General features: G+C 36.8%; 1 protein-coding gene across 2 annotated transcripts in view; it reads left to right on the plus strand.

The window, feature by feature from the left end:
- The window catches only part of LOC136875622 (uncharacterized), a 73,381-nt gene that overhangs the window by 39,165 nt on the left and 13,208 nt on the right, over window positions 1-21,008 (plus strand). For both annotated transcript variants that reach the window (XM_068228138.1, XM_068228136.1), the window contains exons 4-6: window positions 3,701-3,850; window positions 18,642-18,799; window positions 19,919-20,024. In XM_068228138.1, coding sequence (XP_068084239.1) covers window positions 3,701-3,850; window positions 18,642-18,799; window positions 19,919-20,024 — 414 coding nt within the window. The remainder of the gene's footprint in view (window positions 1-3,700; window positions 3,851-18,641; window positions 18,800-19,918; window positions 20,025-21,008) is intronic.

Below are 21,008 nucleotides of genomic sequence, written 5' to 3' on the forward strand. Positions count from 1 at the left end.
AAAACTTAAAAGTTTACAGATAAAAAAATTGGTATTTAGAATCTCCTTTAAAACAAAGAAACACATCATTTTTGTTTTCAGAAAATCCCCTTAAGAAGGGTAAAAAAAGGTGAAAAACGGGCTGAATACCTCTTATGAGGATACTTATATCACAAAAATTCAAGATGTTACAAACATGAAAATTGGTATTTGGAATCTCCTTTATAAATAAAGAAATATGCATTGGGGGGGGGGGGGGAATTCAATTTAAAGAGGGGTGGGGGTGAAAAAGGAGTTAAATTCTTTTTACTAGGTAGAGATGTCTCAAAAACTGAGGATGTTACTGAGGAAAAAATTTATATATGGAGTCTCCTTTAAAAACTAAAAATACGGATTTCTTTTCAGAAAATCCACTTAAGAGAGGGGGGTGAAAGAATTCAAGATGTTACAAACATGAAAATTGGTATTTGGAATCTCCATTTAAATAAATAATACGTATTTCTTTGTTTTCGGAAAATCCACTTAAGGGAAGGGGGAGGGGGTGAAAGGAATTTTTTCTATGAGGATACTTGTATCTCAAAAACTAAAGCTGTTTTAGACGTGAAAATTGGTATTTGGAATCTCCTTTAAAAATAAAGGAGTGTGTATTCTTTGTTTTCAGAAAATCCACTTAAGGGGGTGACAGAATTGAGAAATTTCTTGAATTATTTATCTGAGGATTCTTACATCTAAAAAGGATAAAGATGTTACTGACTTGAAAATTGGTTTTTGGAATCTCCTTTATAAATAACGAAATGTGCATTGGGGGAGGGAATTCAATTTAAAGAGGGGTGGGGGTGAAAAAGGAGTTAAATTCTTTTTACTAGGTTGAGATGTCTCAAAAACTGAAGATGTCACTGAGGAAAAAATTGATATATGGAGTCTCTTTTAAAAATTAAAAATACAGATTTCTTTGTTTTCAGAAAAACCACTTAAGAGAGGGGGGTGAAAGAATCAAAAAATAAGTTGATTTGTTTGTACGAGGATACTTATATCTCAAAAACTAAAGCTGTTACAGACATGAAAATATGTATTTGGAATCTTCTTTCAAAGTAAATAAACACATATTCTTTTGTTTTTGGAAAATCCACTTAAGGGGGGGTGAATGAATTGAAAAATTATTTGAATTCTTTGTATGAGGGTACTTACATCTAAAAAAAAATAAGATGTTATAGGTGTGAAAATTGGTATTTAGTATCTCCTTTAAAAATAAAGAAACACATATTTTTTGTTTTCAGAAAATCGATTTAAGGGGGAGGGGATGTAAGCAAGTAAAGAGGGAGTTGAATTCTGTTTATGGGGATAATTATTTCTCAGATTCTGAAGATGTTACAGACGCAAAAGTTGGTAATTTGAATCTCCTTAAAAATAAAGAAACACATTTATTGTTTTCGGAAAGTCCACTTCAGGGGGGAGAGGGGTGGAAAGAAGTGAAGAAGAAGTTGAATTCTTTTTATGAGGATACTATATCTCAAAAATTGAAGATGTTACACATGTGAAAACTGGTATTTAGAATCTCCTTTAAAAATAAAGAAACACATATTTTTTGTTTTTGGAAAATCCACTGAAGCGGGTGAATTTTTAAAATGAGTACCAGCACATCTACAGTATATGTCAAAAACTTGACATGTTACGGATGTGAAACTTGGATTTTTGAAAGTTCTTTAAAAATACAGGAACATGAAAATTTTTTTTTTTTTGGAAAAGGCAACAGGGGTGAAAAGAAGTGAAAAAAAGGAGTTGAATTGTATTTATGAGGATGCGTATCTCAAAAACTGAAGATGTCACAGATGGGAAAATTGGTATTTGGAATCTCCTTTAAAAATAAAGTACTTTTTTTTGGAAATTCCACTTAAGGGAGGGGTGAAAGAACTGATAGTTGAATTCTTTGTATGAGGATACAATATATATAAAAAACTAAAGATGTTACGTACGTGAAAATTGGTATTTGGAATCTCTTTTAAAAATAAAGAAACACGTTTTCTTTTATTTTTGAAAAATCCACTTAAGAGGGGTTGAAGGAATTGAAAAATTAGTTGAATTGTTTGTATGAGGTTACTTAAATCACAAAAACTAAAGATGTTACAGATGTGAAAATTGGTATTTGGAATCTCCCCTAAAAATAAAGAAACACGCATTTTGGTAGGAAATCCACTTAATGTTGAGGAGGGGGGGTGAAAAAGGAGTTGAATTCTTTTTATGAGAATACTTATATCTCAGAAACTGAAGATGTTACAGACATGAAAATTTGTATTTGGAATCTTCTTTCAAAGTAAAGAAACACGTACTCTTTTGTTTTCAGAAAATCCACTTAGTGGGGGAGGGTGAATGAATTGAAAAGTTAGTTGAATTCTTTGTATGAGGATACTTATATCTCAAAAACTAAAGATGTTACAGACGTGAAAATTGGTATTTGGAATATACTTCAACAATTAAAAAAAACACACCTTCTTTTGTTTTCAAAAAATCTACTTAAAGGGGGTGAAAGAATTGAAAAATTAGTTGAATTATTTGTGTGAGGATACTTATATCTAAAAAAAATGAGTGATGTTACAGACTTAAACATTGGTATTCGGAATCTCCTTTAAAAATAAAGAAATGTATTTTTGTTTTCAGGAAAGCGAGTTAGGAAGGGGGGATGAAAATAAGTAAAGGAGGAGTTGAATTCTGTTTATGAGGATACTTATATCTCAAAAACTGAAGATATTGCAGAGGTGAAAGTTGGTATTTTGAATCTCCTTAAAAAAAGGAACACATATTTTTTTGTTTTTGGGAAGACCACTTCAGGGTCAAAGGGGGTCGAAAGAAGTGGAGAAGTTTAATTATTTTTATGAGGATACTTATATCTCAAAAAATGAAGATGTTATGAATGTGAAAACTGGTATTTGGAATCTCCTTCAAAAATAAACATGTATTTTCTTGTTTTCAGGGCTGAAAAATTAAAAAAGCAGGTGTTTTTAAAAATAATTACTGGTATATCTACAGTATATGTCAAAAACTTAACATGTTGCACACATGAAACTTGGTATTTGGAAAGTCCTTTAAAAATACAGGAACATGCATTTCTTGATTTTGAATAAGGCACTTGACGGGGGTGAAAAGAATTGAAAAAAGAGTTGTATTATATTTTATGAAGATACTTATATCTCACAAACTGAAGATGTTAAAGATGTGGAAATAGGTATTTGGAATCTCTCCTTTAAAAATAAAGAAACCTTCTTTTTTTTTTTTTTTTTTTTTTTTTTTTACTTGAGAGAAGACTGTTTCTCACAAGTACAATTCTATATCACATGGTCGTCTTAGCTCCAAAAGGCAATACCACAAACATGATTTACAGAGACTTTCTGGGGTAAATGAAACTCAATTTTTTGGTGCCTTTTTATACTTTAGGGATTTTCAGATAATGTTTTAGTGCAGTGAAGAAATTATGAAATTGTGAAATTATGAAATCCACGTGAGTGAAGGAAAATATGAAATACAAATATTGACAAATACCTCTATCAGCTTCTCTTTGCACTTTTTGAAATTAATGTTGCTACTAATTTCTAGATGGCAGATGAGAATAAGTGACAGAAACAGAATGGATAAAGTTTCCCTGAGTGGACAAAGTAACTCCAGTTGACTGTATTTCTCAGGTATCATCAGCAATGTAAACTAAAACAGGCTCGTAACTTCTTTTCAGGCAAAACTCGTCAGTTGCATTCTGCTCACTTGACAGTGTATGACCGTTTATGGAGCTGCTTGCCTTACCTCCGGCCAATGGCTACTGTGGTAGCTGACTCCCTGAAGTATGGTATTGATGAAGATGGTGCAGGAGTACATGATGTAATTGGTAAGCCCCAAATAATAGAGCCCTCTCTGATGTTGATCTTTTGTAGACCAGCTGCTTAGCTCAGTCAATTAGGTACTTGCTTCCTGTGTTCAAGGTTGCAGGATAATATCCATGAACAATCCATTGGCAATTAAGCTCTAAAATGGAAGAGACCTTCGTCAATAGACTTACTTTGCATAAGAAAATTCTCACACTATAGCATCTCTTGACATTAATTGCACTTTGAGGCACATTAAATAATAATAATAATAATAATAATAATAATAATAATAATAATAATAATAAACAATTTTTATCTATTTTATGGAAAACTGGAAAAATTAAATTCATTGCCAAAATAATGGCAAATTATAATCAAACACAATTTTTCAGTTCAATATTATAATTCCTAGGAAAGTTACACTAAAAAAACAAGAAAATTGATTGGTATGCCCCCATGTTACAAACTACTGAATGAACCTAACCAGTAAATCAACAGCTTTCATACGCATTTTGAATGAAGAGTGTCATCATTATATGAACTGGATTCTACATTACAGTATAAAAAAAGGTTTTAGTATAGAATATAATTAACAGAATCAATTTGAATCAATCATTCATGAAATCCGTTGTATGCAGCAAAGAACAATTCTCTTCCTTTGTATAGGTTTCCACCTGGATAGCTTAGGCTTGAATCCTGGTCCATTTTGGATCAAAATTTTCATCTCAGTAATCATAGATCACCAGGTAGGCCATCCAAACTAAAAACCCCAGTCAAAATTTAAAAAAAGTCTGAAGTAGCTTCAGCAACCTCAGAAATAACTGGGATAAATTGAAGAGTGTGTTTTAATATGTTTTATTAATTAATAGCTAATAAAGCTGTGCCTGTGTCCAAAGTGCAGATAAAACAAACAGTATTTATGTACAAATATGTTAATGATTAAAAATTAATATTACAATAATATTAGTTCCAGTACTGTGCGAGTACTAGGTACTTGAAATTCATCATATTCATGAACATTAGTCATTAGCCACCAACAGACTATCCATTGTACCAGCCACTAGGCATTGTTAGTTGGTAGAAACTGATTGATATATATATATATATTACTTCTGTGGGAGTGGGAGTAATTGTAATTATTTGGACCTAGGACTGGCAGCCTGAGAGTAAAAAATAAGGTTCTGTATCATTATTTTGCTGGAGAGTTGTAGGAAAAATATCACGGTACGGTACCAGTAATTATCTTCAGATTAGTTGCAATCACAGTAAGGACTGAGTTCCTAAAGTGATTATGTTTGTTGTTTGAAAAGCCAAACATCAAGTCTGCTCATAAAAATCTTAATTTTCCAACAAAACAAAAAATAATAATACATTCATAAACTACTGGGAAGTCCAGAAGGTTCTGCACATTTTTAGAGGAGAAATCTTACAACATTTGAGAGAAGTTCTTCATTCATCAAGATATTTTACATATCTTTCTGTTGATTATAGCCCATCTATCCAGTAAAATTCCATTATGCAAATATGTGATAGATTGGACCCAATAAAAATGGTGTATGGTTTTTCGTGCCGGGAGTGTGCGAGGACATGTTCGGCTCGCCCGGTACAGGTCTTTTGATTTGACATCCGTAGGCAACCTGCGCGTCATGATGAGGAAGAAATGATGATGAAGGCGGCACATGCGCCCAGCCCCCGTGCCAGCGAAATTAACCAATGATGGTTAAAATTCTTGACCCTGCCAGGAATCAAACCCGGGACCCCTGTGACCAGAGGCCAGCACACTAACCATTTAGCCATGGAGCCGGACATTGGACCCAATGAAGTCACTTAAGTACTTTCCACGATATATATTTTCCATGACAAGAAATCTGCAGATACTGACTCATATGATGTTATGTGTGACTGGAATGGTCAATGTAGCCAATTTGTTGTAACTTCTGAGGGTGGAAAAACTGGTTGTACTGAGAATGGTTTTCTATGGTTTCCCATTTTCACTTCAAGGCAAATGCCAGGGCAGTTCTTATTCACATGCCACAGCCGATTGCTTCCATCTCCTTTCCCAATTTCATTCACCATAATTGATTTAATCTTCATTAGCTCCTCAACCGAGGTTGGCAACGGGAAAGGCATCCAGCCATAAAAATGGTCTATATAATTTCATCTCACTTCATCCCCAATCCTGTATTAGGAAACGGGATTAATGGTTAGGCATACATGCAAAGAGTGTTCTTAAAAGTTTTTAATGGTTATTATAACTGCAACATAGAAAGCAGCTTTGAAGAAGAATACATCCATTTCAAAAGCTGCCTATTATATATGAAAAAAAAGAAGATGGTGACAAGCTATCCTCTCGTTTATTTTTCTACACCAGAGTTGCAGAGCTGGGCTCCCACTGAGATCAGCCCAGTATGGCCAAACTGGCATGACTGAAATGCAGGCAGATTACGTGCCGCACATACGTCACAGTTAAGCTAGAAAGCAAACGCACTTGGGATACTACAGGAGAAGTAATGTTTGATGCTGACTACGAAGCTTTCCTCTCACCATTTTCAACTAAATGTTGGAGTACACTACAAAAAAAAAAAAAAAAAAAAAAAAAAAAGGACACTAAAATTGTACAATAAACCTATATTTTTAAAATACCTGTGTTTAATTTCTACTGTGCTCAATATTAACGGGCACAGTTTTATTTTCGATATTTCTTCAAAGAATAATGACATGCTACAATTTTTCTGTTACATTGTACTAAGATATGGGGTTTAACCTTGCAGGCTATGATTTACTATTTCTTGGATGGGAATGACAGAATTTCCACTAATAAAAGTAAAATTCCTGTTATTTATTAAAACATAATCCAGCTCCTTGGCTGAATGGTCAGCATATGACCTTCAGATCAGAGGGTTCCAAGTTTGTTTCCTGATCAGATCAGGGATTTCAATTATGTGTAGTTAATTTCTCTAGCTCAGGGGCTCAGTGTTTGTGTTCATCTTAATACGCATCTTCACATATGACGCATCACGCTACAAACCACCATGGAAACACACAGTGGTAAACATATCCCTCGATATAGGGATTGGTGTCAGAAAAGGCATTCAGCCATAAAACTGGGCCACATCCATACAAAGTGCCAACCCCAAGTAATTAGGAAAAGACTAGGAGGAAGAAGAATAAGATGATTCACTAAAATGTAACATATTTATATAATAAAACAAGCACTGGACCACAGTAATAATCCATCTGTTATTTAAAAAAAAGATAAAACCAATCCAGACAATTACAGAGGACTTCTGGACTGCAAATACAAAATTTTCTCTTGCATAATTTACAGCAGGATCAAAAAAAAAAAAAACACTCTGGAACCACAACTTGGAGAATACCAAGAAGGATTTTGCACATAAAGAAGCTATCCAGACCAAATTCTTACCCTAAAACTTATAATGGAATATTGTATTACAGGTACAGAAATAAACAGCCCTTTATCTCATTCATAGATTTCAAGAAAAGCATAGACCAACACTTTTAAAAATGCTCAGATCATAGTCTTCATTCCAAATTAATAAAAATCATCAAACTAACTTTAACCAACACGAATTCCAAGGTAAAGTTCAGGGGAAAAGTGTCAAAAGATTTTAGAATGAAAACTGGCCTCAGACAAGGTGATGGATCTCCACTGCTTTCCAGTATGGCTCTCGATTACATCATGAAAATTTGGTAAAAGGAAAACGCACCAAAAAACAAAATTGGAGAAAAACCCTCAAAAGAAGAAACAGACTGGGATTTGTGGATGATTTATTAGCTCTCTTAGCCTTTGACTTGGAAGAAGTCTGTGCCCAGATCACCATTCTCCAAAAAATTGCCCTAAAAATAGGATTGCAAATATCCTTTGAGAAAACTGAGATCATGGCCATGAAACCCTTGACCATAAATAAAGTATAAATGATCAATAAATTAACATAGTTCTACAATTTAATTCTCTTTGAGAAATCATTACACACAACTTAAATGCAAAAGCAATGTTGGCAAATAGAACTAACAAAATAAAAAATAAAAACGAATTCTAACCTGGTCAATGACTGTATAATAACAAATGCTTATCAATAGACACTAAGATCCAACACTATAAAACCATAACTCTCTCAGAAACCACTGACACTTGTGAAACTCCATTCCAAATTAAAATCGAAAGAAGAACTGATCAGCTCCTCAAAACAAGAAAGAAGTATCATCAGAACATGCATAAATAAAAAATACCAGCTCGAAGGAGTCTGGAGAATCCTTCCTAATAAAACTGTCTATTAAGAGGTTGACCCACTCACCACCACAATGAAAAAGGAAAGAATATCATATTTCTTTCACATCATATGACTTCCAGCAAACCAGATTTTATGACAACTAGTGATGAGAAATCTTGGAAAGAAGACAGGACAACAATGGATCTGCGAAATTCACGAAGATCACAAAGTAGTCAGATTTGAGGTAGCAGATGCATAAAACAAAAATAAAATTAACATCCTTCTTAAGACTCACAAATTTTCAGCAGAAATAACACATAGAAGGGCTGCAGAGATTTCAGACAAATTGAAAAATTTATGATCAGAACAAATGAAAAAGTACAGGGTAGATCACAAGAACCAAACAGTACAACCTTCAAAGAGAAAGTGAATGTGGAACGACTCAAGTGGTCCAATATGGCCAATAAATTTGATGATGATGATGATGATGATGATGATGATGATGATAATAATCCAATCAAAAAATAATGCTTCATTTTGCACAGTGTATTATGTGACTTTTCCTGTTCATTGAATTTTGTAGTTCTTTATTATACATTATCTTTCTGTTACAACAGATGCCCAAATAGGGGGGAATCTGACCTCTCCTGCTTGTACAAAAGAATACTGTTCTTCCCACTGGCTCTCTGCAGTCAGATTTGATGAAGCCCTCTTTTTCTCATAAGTTTATGCCTGCATTTCAAAGTCAGATATCACCATAATGATAGAGATTGACTGGCAGACCTTCACCCGCCATTGACATTCAAGTCCTGTGACATAACCACAATGTCACTCTGACTCAAGCATGTATGCAGCCCCCCCCCACACACACACACACACACACACACACACACGCTCATATGCTGTGTGCCTCAGGAATGAAAAACCCAGCATGAGGAGAACTGCTCTGCATGATGCTGGATATTCGACTCCTTCTTCTTCAGCACTTATCCCATTTAGTAGCACTATCCACTATGTGGCTCTCATATCTTTATCTGATTCAGTTGTGGATTATATCAAGGTCTAAATTTACACTCTTCATGATGCATCAGTTTTCCTTATTGAATATATTTACAGTATAAGAAAATTTATAGTGTAATGTGCACTCAACTGCACAAAACTTGGCCAGCAAAGAAATTTGAAAAGAAAGTCATCTTCAGCAATGGCCAATTTTTGTGTAGTTAATGTACACCTAATCTTTTACTTATGGCTTTGTCTTTTATTTAAACATAAAAACATTTGTTTTTCCATGCAAGTGAACTAGACAGTAACAAAATCTATGCACAGCCTTATTCAGATGTGGTCATCCTCATGACATTCACCCCCTTAGTTTTTTAACAAATATGTTGAGTAAGTAGGCTACCTACTTGAATTTTTTTCAGTACTATTTTTATATAGGATTGGTGGACCACTTAGGCAATATCATGGTCTTGACCAGGGGCTGAAATTCAAATGTCCTACCCTGCCCTACTGAAATGTCAGAAACCAGAAATCCTATTGGATCATAGTCTACAAACCCAGAAAATTCCTTCTATAACCATTATAACACCCGGTAAGCTGTTATAGTTTAATAAATAATAAAGATATAAGACCAGGCAAATTGGCCATGTGCTTAGGAGCACGCAGCTGTGAGCTTGCATCTGGGAGATAGTGGGTTCGAACCCCACTGTCGGCAGCCCTGAAGATGGTTTTCCATGGTATCCCATTTACACACCAGGCAAATTCTGATGCTGTACCTTAATTAAGGCCACGTTCATTTTCTTCCCACTCCTAGAGGCCTTTCCTCTCCCTTTTCATTTTTTTCATCATAAGACCTATCTGTGAAGGTGCGACGTAAAGCAAGGGTCAGATTAATATCAGTATATTTGGACACTGCATTACAGTTCCATCTTGTGTAGTTGGAGGTGGGAATAGTGAATACAGGACTTATTTTTATCTGGATGGCTTGGTTTTCTCTGTCATTTTAATCTGTAAATAATAATCTAATTTTTATTGCAGCAAACAAGGTGTTAATTATGAAGATAATGTCCCAGTAAGCATCAAATTATAGAAAAAGGCTGATTGTTGATGACTATCACATATAAATGAATGATAATGAATGATTTGTAATATCTAAAGCCATTTCATTTCAGTTTTGACTCGGTTATTTTATAACTGTTAGGCTCTTCATTCTGCAGAAATTTTACATTATATTTTAAACATTTTTATTCATGGTCAATCTTACACATACATAGGTAGTAAAACATACAGTGTGAATCTCACATAAGGTAAACTTGTGTGTGGGCTCAAAAATACAATAGTTAAATTATGTACATCATGGCATCTAGTGAATAGCAATTATTCCATTAGCATTTTGGTGATATTTTTGTACTGATTTTATGAAATGTTTTCCTGCATTTAATGCAATAAGCAGGAAGCTGGAAATGAGAGGCATGGGTTAAGGAGAAGGTTGGTTTCTTAGTAGAGAGGAATAATATGCTAGTTTATTTACACATTATAATGGAAATTTATAACCTGTTTTACTTTGTAATAATTGTTAATGAGCCATGTTGTTGTTTGAGTCATCAGTCCATAGACTGCTTCGATTCAGCTCTCCGTGCCACCCTATCCTGTGCTAACCTTTTCATTTCTATGTAACTACTGAATCCTACATCTGCTCCAATCTGCTTGTCATATTCAAACCTTGGTCTACCCCTACTGTTCTTACCACCTACACTTCCTTCAAAAACCAACTGCACAAGTCCTGGGTGTCCTATGATGTGTCCTATCATTCTATCTCTTCTTCTTGTCAAATTTAGCCAAATCGATCTCCTCTCACCAATTCGATTCAGTATCTCTTCATTCTCGATTTGATCTATCCATCTCACCTTCAGCATTCTTCTGCAACACCACATTTCAAAAGCTTCTATTCTCTTTCTTTCTGAGCTAGTTATCGTCCATGTTTTACTACCATACAATGCCACGCTCCACACGAAGGTCTTCAAAAACATCTTTCTAATTCCGATATCAATGTTTGAAGTGAGCAAATTTCTTTTCTTAAGAACCCTCTTCCTTGCTTGTGCTAGTCTGCATTTTATGTCCTCCTTACCTCTGCCATCATTAGTTATTTTACTACCCAAGTAACAATATTCATCTACTTCCTTTAACACGTTCCCTGCGGCAGTGAATTTCGATGACTTAATGTTACGTCGTATCGGCCCACCGGTGACCCGATGCTGCCTTTAGTTATAATCGGTTCGGGTCACCGGTGACCTGACGAATTTGACTTTGTTTACTCCCTAGTATGACATCCTATACAATGCATGTGCACTTGTTGTGTGCGCTATTGTTGAGGAGACATTCCAGTGTATGTACCTGTGCGACAGTGTTCCTATTCAACAATTGCGTGAAACAGAAATGACCCCGGAAATAATTGTTAGATTCTAATTCATTGATCTGGTTTTATGTGAATATGAGAGGCCTATGTTAATTATTTTCATATTATGCTTAGTAAAAAAGTAATATCACAAAAGAGAAAGGATATACATTCAGAACAATATTTATTAGACACGAAAACAATCCCAGCTATTTACAGTAAAAACGGAACAAAAATATAACATCATTTGCCAATACTTTTCAGAAAGGTCATGAAATAAAATTAAGTACTGATTTCCAGACGAGATATAACACAAACACTGTCACCATTGCGTTTTACACATTCATTGGCACTTTTTCACGTGAGTTTCATTGAAGCACTCGATACACATTTTTGGTGCTCCTGGACACTCTGCACAGAATGTCACCACCTTCTTTGTTTTGTTATCGGCAATTTTCTTACCACGTTGTGCAAATATCTTCTTGTAGCACACTGTGCAATGTCGCCGCATTTTTCTGGCTGGTCCTTCCAGTTTACCCAGTGTGTGCGCCCTGTTCCTTGTTGGAGGTGTAAAAGATGTAGCAGTGCTGTACCGACATAGAGAGAAGGCAAGAGATTCCTTAAAATGACGAAGAGATTGTTTTTTTCCAGAACTGCGCTTGCTATGTAGGATCCAAGCATTTACAACTGCAGTACCCAGGAGAAGTTCAATGGCAACTTTCCTCCACCATTTTACACCCTTTCTCAATGGGGTGTAATATGAGGACATTTGATCACCAAGATCAACACCCTTTTTGATCTTGTTGTAGTGCAAAACCGATTTCGGCTTCAAAATTGGATCTCCTTTCCTGTTCCTTTTTCCGGTGTCTTCCAGAATATCACCATGATCTGGTACAGTGGATATCATCAAAACTCTCCTCTTGTCCATCCAGTTAATTATCTTGACCCCCTTTTCATTCTCTGCTCCACAAATTTCCCCCCTTTTAAGACGCTTATTAACCACATCTTTGGGGAGACCGTTCTTATTAGGTCGAATTGTTCCACAGAGAAGTGTTTGCTTGTCCAAGAGATTCTGTGCCAATTGAACACTTGTATAGAAATTGTCGGCGAACAAGATGCGACCTTTTCCCAACAATGGCTTACACATGTTCATGACGACCGCTTCAGCGTGACCTGTCCCTTGCAGCTCATCGTCTTTCCCTTGATAAACTCTTACTGCAAACGTATACCCATCTTCCGTGCACACTTTGTATAGTTTAATTCCATACTTATGTGATTTGTTCGGAATATATTGCCTGAAAAGCAATCTTCCCCTCCATGGCACCATAGACTCGTCTATTACAACATTTTTCCCAGGGGTTAAGGCATTCTGAAAATTTTCCTGTAGCTGGTCTACTAGAGGCTTCACTTTATACACTCTTTCATTTCTCTCCCTAGGGGCTTCATTATCACACAAATGCCAACAGGAGAGCAAATCTAAGAAGCGATCACGAGTCATAGTGGCTTTTATTACCTTATTCTCATATAAAGAGTTCTTCGACCAATAAAGTGCCAGTTCAGGGACATAATTTAACCCCGTAACAAGTAATATCCCCAAAAACTTGGCCATTTCTTCCTCAGTGGTATCAATCCATTTGGATAAACGCCTCCCTTTCTTTGGTGGACACTTTTCTAACTTTTGTGCAGCAAGCCTGTTTGTTTCAGTTACCATAGTCTGCATAATTTGCTGTGTTACAAACATGTTATAAATATCAGAAGGGCTATCAAAATTAGTCACGATGTTCACTTCTGTGTCATCACAGAAAATGGGTATGCCAATGTCATGTCCCCCTACTGGACCCCACCTTGGCACATCGTCATCACATACATCGCCATTACCAACAATCTGACTTGGAGAGTTATCACTTAGCGTTTCGTCCTCATAAATAGCTGACCCACATGCTTCAGAGTCACTGTCTGTGTCAGAAGACGAGTCACTATCTTGGAGGTTGTACGTAGGGTCATCCTCAGATACAGGAGAGAAATCACTGTCACTGTCGTCACTTTGTTCCAAATAATGAACAATTCGTCCGGGATCCAGTGCTGTCCTAACCCTCTTTCATTTCCGTGCCACCGGTGTATCAGAATGTGAAGGCTCCATGCCTAAAAAACGGACGTAAAATTGCTTGTAAATATTATCTACGGAAGATAATAAATATGTCAATAACTACTCCAATAACCTTTATTCGCTTACCTAAGAGCAATGTAGAAAGCAGATATCAGAAGGGTGGTACTCGTTAAACAACAATCTACCATCTGCGGGCAGCAACACTCTAGGCTTCATTCACCGTAACCGCGCTAAGCGATTCCCGCGTAAAAATATAGGTCAGACAACAATCGGGACTCAGGGTGACCCGAAGCGATATGAATGGAAGATGAAAAAAAAATCCTTCGGGTCACCGGTGGGCCGATCAAAACTAGCAGTATGCCTCGATCCTTTACTTCAATTAGAACACTATGCTGCCATTAGTTAACGGAAATTCGTAACTAGGACGTAGTTACTTACGTCGCAATTTTGGGAAGTTCGCACCGACGGATAAGAGTAACATGCTTCGGGGCACATGGTGACCCGAACCGCATGGAATGTGTTAAGACTTCATTTCCTAACCTAATATTTCCTGCATCACCTGCCTTCATTCGACTGCACTCCATTACTTTTGTTTTGGACTTATTTATTTTCATCTTGTACTCCTTACCCAAGACTTCGTCCATACCATTCAGCAGCTTCTCGAGATCTTCTGCAGTCTCAGATAAAATAACAATATAATCGGCAAATCTCAATGTTTTGATTTCCTCTCCTTGGATTGTGATTCCCTTTCCAAATTCCTCTTTGATTTCCTTTACTGCCTGTTCTATGTAAACATTGAAAAGGAGGGGGGACAAACTGCAGCCATGCCTCACTCCTTTCTGGATTGCTGCTGCTTTTTCAAAGCCCTCGATTTTTATCACTGCAGACTGATTTTTATACAGATTGTAGATACAGTAAATCTTCGTTCTTGGTATCTGATCCCAATCACCTTCAGAATCATAAATAGCTTGGTCCAATCAACATTATCGAATGCCTTTTCTAGATCTATGAACGCCATGTACGTGGGCTTGTTCTTCTTGATTCGATCCTCTAAGATCAGACGTAAAGTCAGGATTGCTTCACGTGTTCCTACATTTCTTCTGAAGCCAAATTTATCTTCTCCCAACTCAGCTTCAACTTGTTTTTCCATCTTTTGTAAATAATGTGTGTTAAAATTTGCTGGTATGATATACTAAACTAATGGTGCGGTAGTTTTCACACCTGTCAGCACCAGCTTTCTTGGGAATAGGTATAACAACATTCTGCCGAAAATCGGATGGGACTTCTCCTGTCTCATACATCTTACACACTAAATGGAATAACCTTGCCATGCTGCTTTCTCCTAAGGCAGTCAGTAATTCAGAAGGAATGTCATCAATTCCAGGTGCCTTGTTCCTATTTAGGTCTCTCACAGCTCTGTCAAACTCTGACCTCAAAATTGGGTCTCCCATTTCATCAGCATCAACAGCCTCTTCTTGTCCCAGAACCAAATTATCTACATCTTTACCTTGATACAACTGTTGGATATGTTCTTGCCATCTTTCTGCTTGGTCTTCTTTCCCTATAAGTGGCTTACCATCTGAGCTCTTAACATTCATACACCTAGATTTCCTTTCTCCAAAGATTTCCCTGATTTTCCTGTATGCAGCATCTACCTTTCCTAGGACTATACAACCTTCGACATCCTTGCACTTCTTCAGCCATTCTTCCTTAGCTACCTTGCACTTTCTATCCACTTGATTCTTTAATCGCCTGTATTCTTTTCTGTCTTCATTTCTAGCATTCTTGTATTTTCGTCGTTCATCAATCAGGTCTAGTATCTCCTGAGTTATCCACTGATTCTTAGTTGATCTTTTCTTCCTTCCTAACATTTCTTCAGCAGCCCTACCGACTTTATTTTTCATGACTCTCCACTCTTCCTCTATAGTGTTTCCTTCAGCCTTTTCATTTAGTCCTTGTGCAACATGTTCCTTGAAACAATCCCTCACACTCTTTTCTTTCAACTTGTCTAGATCCCATCTTTTTGCATTCTTTCCTTTCTTCAATTTCTTCAACTTCAGATGGCATTTCATGACCAACAAGTTGTGGTCAGAGTCCACGTCTGCTCCTGGGAAAGTTTTGCAATCCAACACCTGGTTTCTGAATCTCTGCCTAATCATAATGAAGTCTATTTGATACCTTCCAGTGTCTCCAGGTCTCGTCCACGTATACAGCCGTCGTTTGTGGTGTTTGAACCAAGTATTGGCAAGGACTAAATTATGATCAGTGCAGAATTCAACCAGCCAACTTCCTCTTTCGTTCCTTTGTCCCAATCCAAATTCTCCTACTGTATTACCTTCTCCTTCTCCACTGCATTCCAGTCTCTCATCACAATTAGATTCTCGTCACCTTTTACATATTGTATTAAATCTTCTATTTCTTCATATATTCTTTCGATTTCCTCATCATCCGCTGAACTAGTAGGCATATAGACCTGCACTATTGTGGTGGGCATTGGTTTGGTGTCTATCTTGACGACAATAATTCTTTCACTATGCTGGTCATAGTAGCTTACCCGCTGCCCTATTTTCTTATTCATTATTAAACCAACTCCTGCACTTCCCCTGTTTGATTTCGTGTTGATAATTCGGTAGTCGCCTGACCAAAAATCCTGTTCTTCTTGCCAATGTACTTCACTTATACCAACTACATCTAACTTTAGTCTGTCCATCTCCCTTTTCAGATTCTCTAACCTACCACAACCATTCAAACTTCAAACATTTCACGCTCCGACTCGCAGAATGTCAGTATCCATCTTGCTGATGATCGCCCCCTCTCGTGTAGTCCCCACCCGGAGATCCAAATGGGGGACTAGTTTACCTCCGGAATATTTTACCCGGGAGGAAGCCATCATCAGTATATCATTCATACAGAGAGAGCTGCATGTCCTTGGGAGTTAGTTACGGCTGTAGTTTCCCCGTTGCTTTCAGCCGTGTAGCAGTGTCAACACAGCTAAGCCATGTTGAGTATTATTACAAGGCCGTATCAGTCAATCATCCAGACTGCTGCCCTTGCAACTTTCGAAAGGCTGCTACCCCCCTTTCGATGAACCATTCTTTAGCCTGGTCTCTCAACAGATACCCATCCAATATGGTTGCACCTGCGGCTCGGCTATCTGTGTCATTGGGACACGCAAGCCTCCCCACCGTGGCAAGGTCACATGATTCATAGCCATGTGAATAGCCTTTTCTTCAGGGTATTCTGATTGCCACTGATCACATCCACAGGTAATGCATTGTATATCCATGATCCTAGACAACTTAGATTTCTTTGTCCAAGTGAAGTGTTCTGGCGTGGAATATTTATTCCAGTTCTGTTCTCAGCCTAATGAAAATTTGTGACTTGTATTCTTTGCAGAAGAACTTTAAATTTTTATGCATGTATAGGGTCACTGACTGCACAAATTGCTGCCGAATGTTAAGTACCATGCTTTGCTGGAACAGTAAATATGTTGGAAACATCAGTGGCTTTTTGTACATGACTTTCCTAATTTTGAGTAATAAATTTAAAAACTACCTGCAAGAAAACATATGGTAACAATATTATACCTGAAAAAGAAACAACTTAATTAAAATAGAACAATGTTTTATTCTTAAAATAACATGTCATTTTTATTACGTTCAGGAAGAGGATGTACATGATGTTTGGAACATGTTTCGTTCTTAAAAGAATATGTCATTCTATTTTAATTCAGTTGTTTCTTTTTCTGGTATAATACTGTTACCATATGTTTTCCTGCAGGTAGTTTACAAATTTATTACTCAAAATTACTTTTGGCAAACAGAAGAACGTAACAGTTATAAAATATGATAATGAATGATAATGGAATAAAATTGATAAGGGACACAAAAGATTCAGGAGAAATCTTGTCCCACTTTTGGTTTATTCAGTACAAATTTCATGTCCATTAATCTAAGATTCAAACCTGATATGTTGTAATGAAAAGTTTTTAATATAATTATACGGAGTCATGGCAACTATTTTTTTCTCGCGAATAGGAGACAACACGGAAAATCTAAGATATGCATTTGGAAACGTTCAGTATGTACTTGTGTATGATGCCACTAGATGGTGTATGTAAACAGCAGTGTGGGTCTAAGCATGCCCCCAAGTTCAGTGTGTGAGTGAGAGCGTCACAAAATGGATGTCAACAAGCAGGAGCAACGATCGTATATTAAAATACCAGTTCTCCACGGCAGAAATGCATGCCAATGCCATGCAGAGCTGCGGGAAGCATTAGGTGTGCATGCCATGCGCTATAGAACAGTGGCGAGGTGGGTGGAGACGTTCAAACGGGGTAGAGTATCAACTGCCGATTTGCCTCGCCCAGGCCATCCAGTGTCCATGGGAATGGGAGGTTTTTCCACACCCACCTTATTCGCCTGATCTGAGTCCATGGGATTATGATCTAATCCCCAAATTCAAGAAGCCATTATGTGGACAACGGTTTGTTAACAAAGAGGACATCGTAACAGCATTTCAGAGAGAGGTGTCACACGTTAGCGATACACATGCAGCGAATGGTTTTCAGTGCCTGCCCTACCGCTCACAACGCACAGTGGAAACCTTGGTTGATTATTTCGAAGGTCTGTAACCGTGGAGACCTGTCCTTTGTACGTAGTCTTGTGTATTTGCTGTCTATATCATAATAAAATAATGTTTACCGATGGCCTGTGTTTTGTCACTTTCCTACGAGAATCTCCTGGTGTCAGAATTTGTCTTCAATGCATAAGTACATGCCCTATATTTCCAAATGCACATCTTAGATTTTCTATGTTGTCTCCTATTCGTGAGAGAAAAAAAATGTTGCCATGACTTATGACTCAACCCTCGTAAATTTATTATAAATATGTCACCTCTTAGAAGTGTGCAACAAGTCTCACCAGTTAGCATGCTTTGATACTCTCCTATAATTTCAACTGGAATCAAGTTTAGTAGATTAGATAAAAATGACAATTGCTAGAGATAAATGTATAGGTATGGACTATAGGGCTACTTTATTGCTCCTATTGTTTTAACTAAGACTTATTGTCTTACAGGAACCAGGTGTGATAGTTATACTATGAAGATGATCACTGGCCAGGATAGCCCTGACTCTTGCCACGTCTACCTAACAAAGGCTGTAAAGCCCTGGGGTCTTCAGGAAGAGGATATACATGATGTTTGGAACATCTTTATGTGTACAGGTTTCACAAAGGTGAGTGTCAGACCGGATATAACAATGAAATAGACAAATAGGACTATGTAATACATTCTCCTGTTTAAATATTAAAGAAAAAAAAAACATCAATTACAGTTAACTTAGCAAATGTTAAAGCCAAAGGCATAGTAGTTGATATCTTTAACTATTTATTGCCTGTGTTATTATAAAGTCCCTAAATATCTACGGCAAGAATTCATTTACCTACTGACTAGTCTATGTGATAAAAGGGTGCAAATAATTTGAGTGTTAAGGAAATACTGGAAAACTAAAAAATATCAAATACCTACCAGCTTTGTCCCTCTCCTTAGTTCATGATATGTATCTCTTCAGAGTGTTATTAAAAAATCATATATGGGAAGGGAGCTAATTATCTTTTTTCAAATTTCCTACTTTCCACTATTCTACAACCAATAGGCTTTTTTTGTACAATATTATAATTAATTTGTTGTTACTCACATCTGTCAATTTACATTTGTATATAATTGTGTAGTTTTTACAGAGCATAAATTTATATTGATACAGAAGTGTATCATTGGCATGTAAGATGTTTTGAGGTGTATATAGTTTTATCATTGGTGCAAGCTCATTTGGCTTATATGGAGAATATCTGTACCATATTAATGTGGTATGGCAAAGGCTATTGCACTTGTTGTTTAATGCCAAATAAATGATTCAATGATCATTGACATTACCGATTAGAGTGGCTGCGCATGTTAACATGCAATAGTTATAGAGCCAAGCTCTGAATCTGAGGGATGTGTGGGTTCAAACTCCACTGCTGGCTGTCCTGAGAATGATTTTCTGTGGTTTCTCATTTTCATTTCCAGTCACATGCTGGGACAGCTCCTATTCATAGGTCACAGTCAATTCCTTCGACCTCCTTACTCAATTTCATTAACCATCAATCATTTCCTTCAGTAGCTCCTCAACTAAGGTTGGTGTCAGGAAGGGCATCCAGCCCTCTCACCTCATCCCCAACCCCAAGGACCAAGGGGTAGACATAAATACTATTGAAACTGAAATTCATGTCTCACTATTTGGTGTTATAATGAACATAACTTTCTTGAATAAAGTCTTATAAGGAAGTGAATTTCATTATTGTACTGCCTGCAGGACACACATCAGTACTTTTCGAAGGCCAGTCCAGCACGCAAAGGAGACTACATTGAATTTATAGCAGAAATGGACCTGCTTGTTGCTTTGTCAGTATGTCCTCATGGTAAGTCTCATAATCATTTACTTAGAGGGACAGAAGTTCTAATTTCTAGGGTAGTTTCTAGATGGGTGACCTTTGTAGTCGGTATAGACCATGTATAAAAATAGTGATATAATAGGATGGATGATGTCATAAATCTCCTTTTAGAGGAGGCGCTGCCCAATCTTACATTCTGTATTATCTTCTCTATATAAAAATGAAATGAAATCTGTCTGTCTACCTGCCTGTCTATCTGTCTGTCTGTCTGTCTGTCTGTCTGTCTGTCTGTCTGTCTGTCTGTCTGTCTGTCTGTCTGTCTGTCTGTCTGTCTGTCTGTCTGTCTTCTGAAATGTGGTATGTTTCTAGCTGTCAGTGGTGAGTTGGTGTGGAATGACATAAGTAGAAAAATAAGCTTCAGTCGAGCTTTTAAAAGTAGGAAAGATCATAATCTATATATATAAAATAAGAGTTTTGTCTGTACATTGCTCAGAATTTGAAAATAATGGTATTTCTGTATCGTTCATGTCCATAGTAACAAGAATATGCACTTTTTACTTTTCCGTAATTTCTGTCTGTCTGTCTGTCTGTCTGTCTGTCTGTCTGTCTGTCTGTCTGTCTGTCTGTCTGTCTGTCTGTCTGTATGTATGTACACGCATCACGAGAGAACGGTTGGAGAGAATTTAATGAAAATCGGTATGTGAAGTCACGGGATGAGCCTCTACAATCTAGGCTATAAATCATTTTACTCACGCTGAGTGAAATGGTAGTTTAGGGGAAGGCCTAAAATTGAATTCTCAACTATTTATGTTATTAGTGGTCTAATGAAAATCGGTATGTGAAGTCGGGGGATGAGCCTCTACAATCTAGGCCATAAATCATTTTACTCACGCTGAGTGAAATGGTAGTTTAGGGGAAGGCCTAAAATTGAATTCTCAACTATTTATGTTATTAGTGGTCTAATGAAAATTGGTATGTGAAGTCGGGGGATGAGCCTCGACAATCTAGCCT

Source organism: Anabrus simplex, chromosome 1 (genome assembly GCF_040414725.1).
Source record: "Anabrus simplex isolate iqAnaSimp1 chromosome 1, ASM4041472v1, whole genome shotgun sequence".
NCBI lineage: Eukaryota > Metazoa > Arthropoda > Insecta > Orthoptera > Tettigoniidae > Anabrus > Anabrus simplex.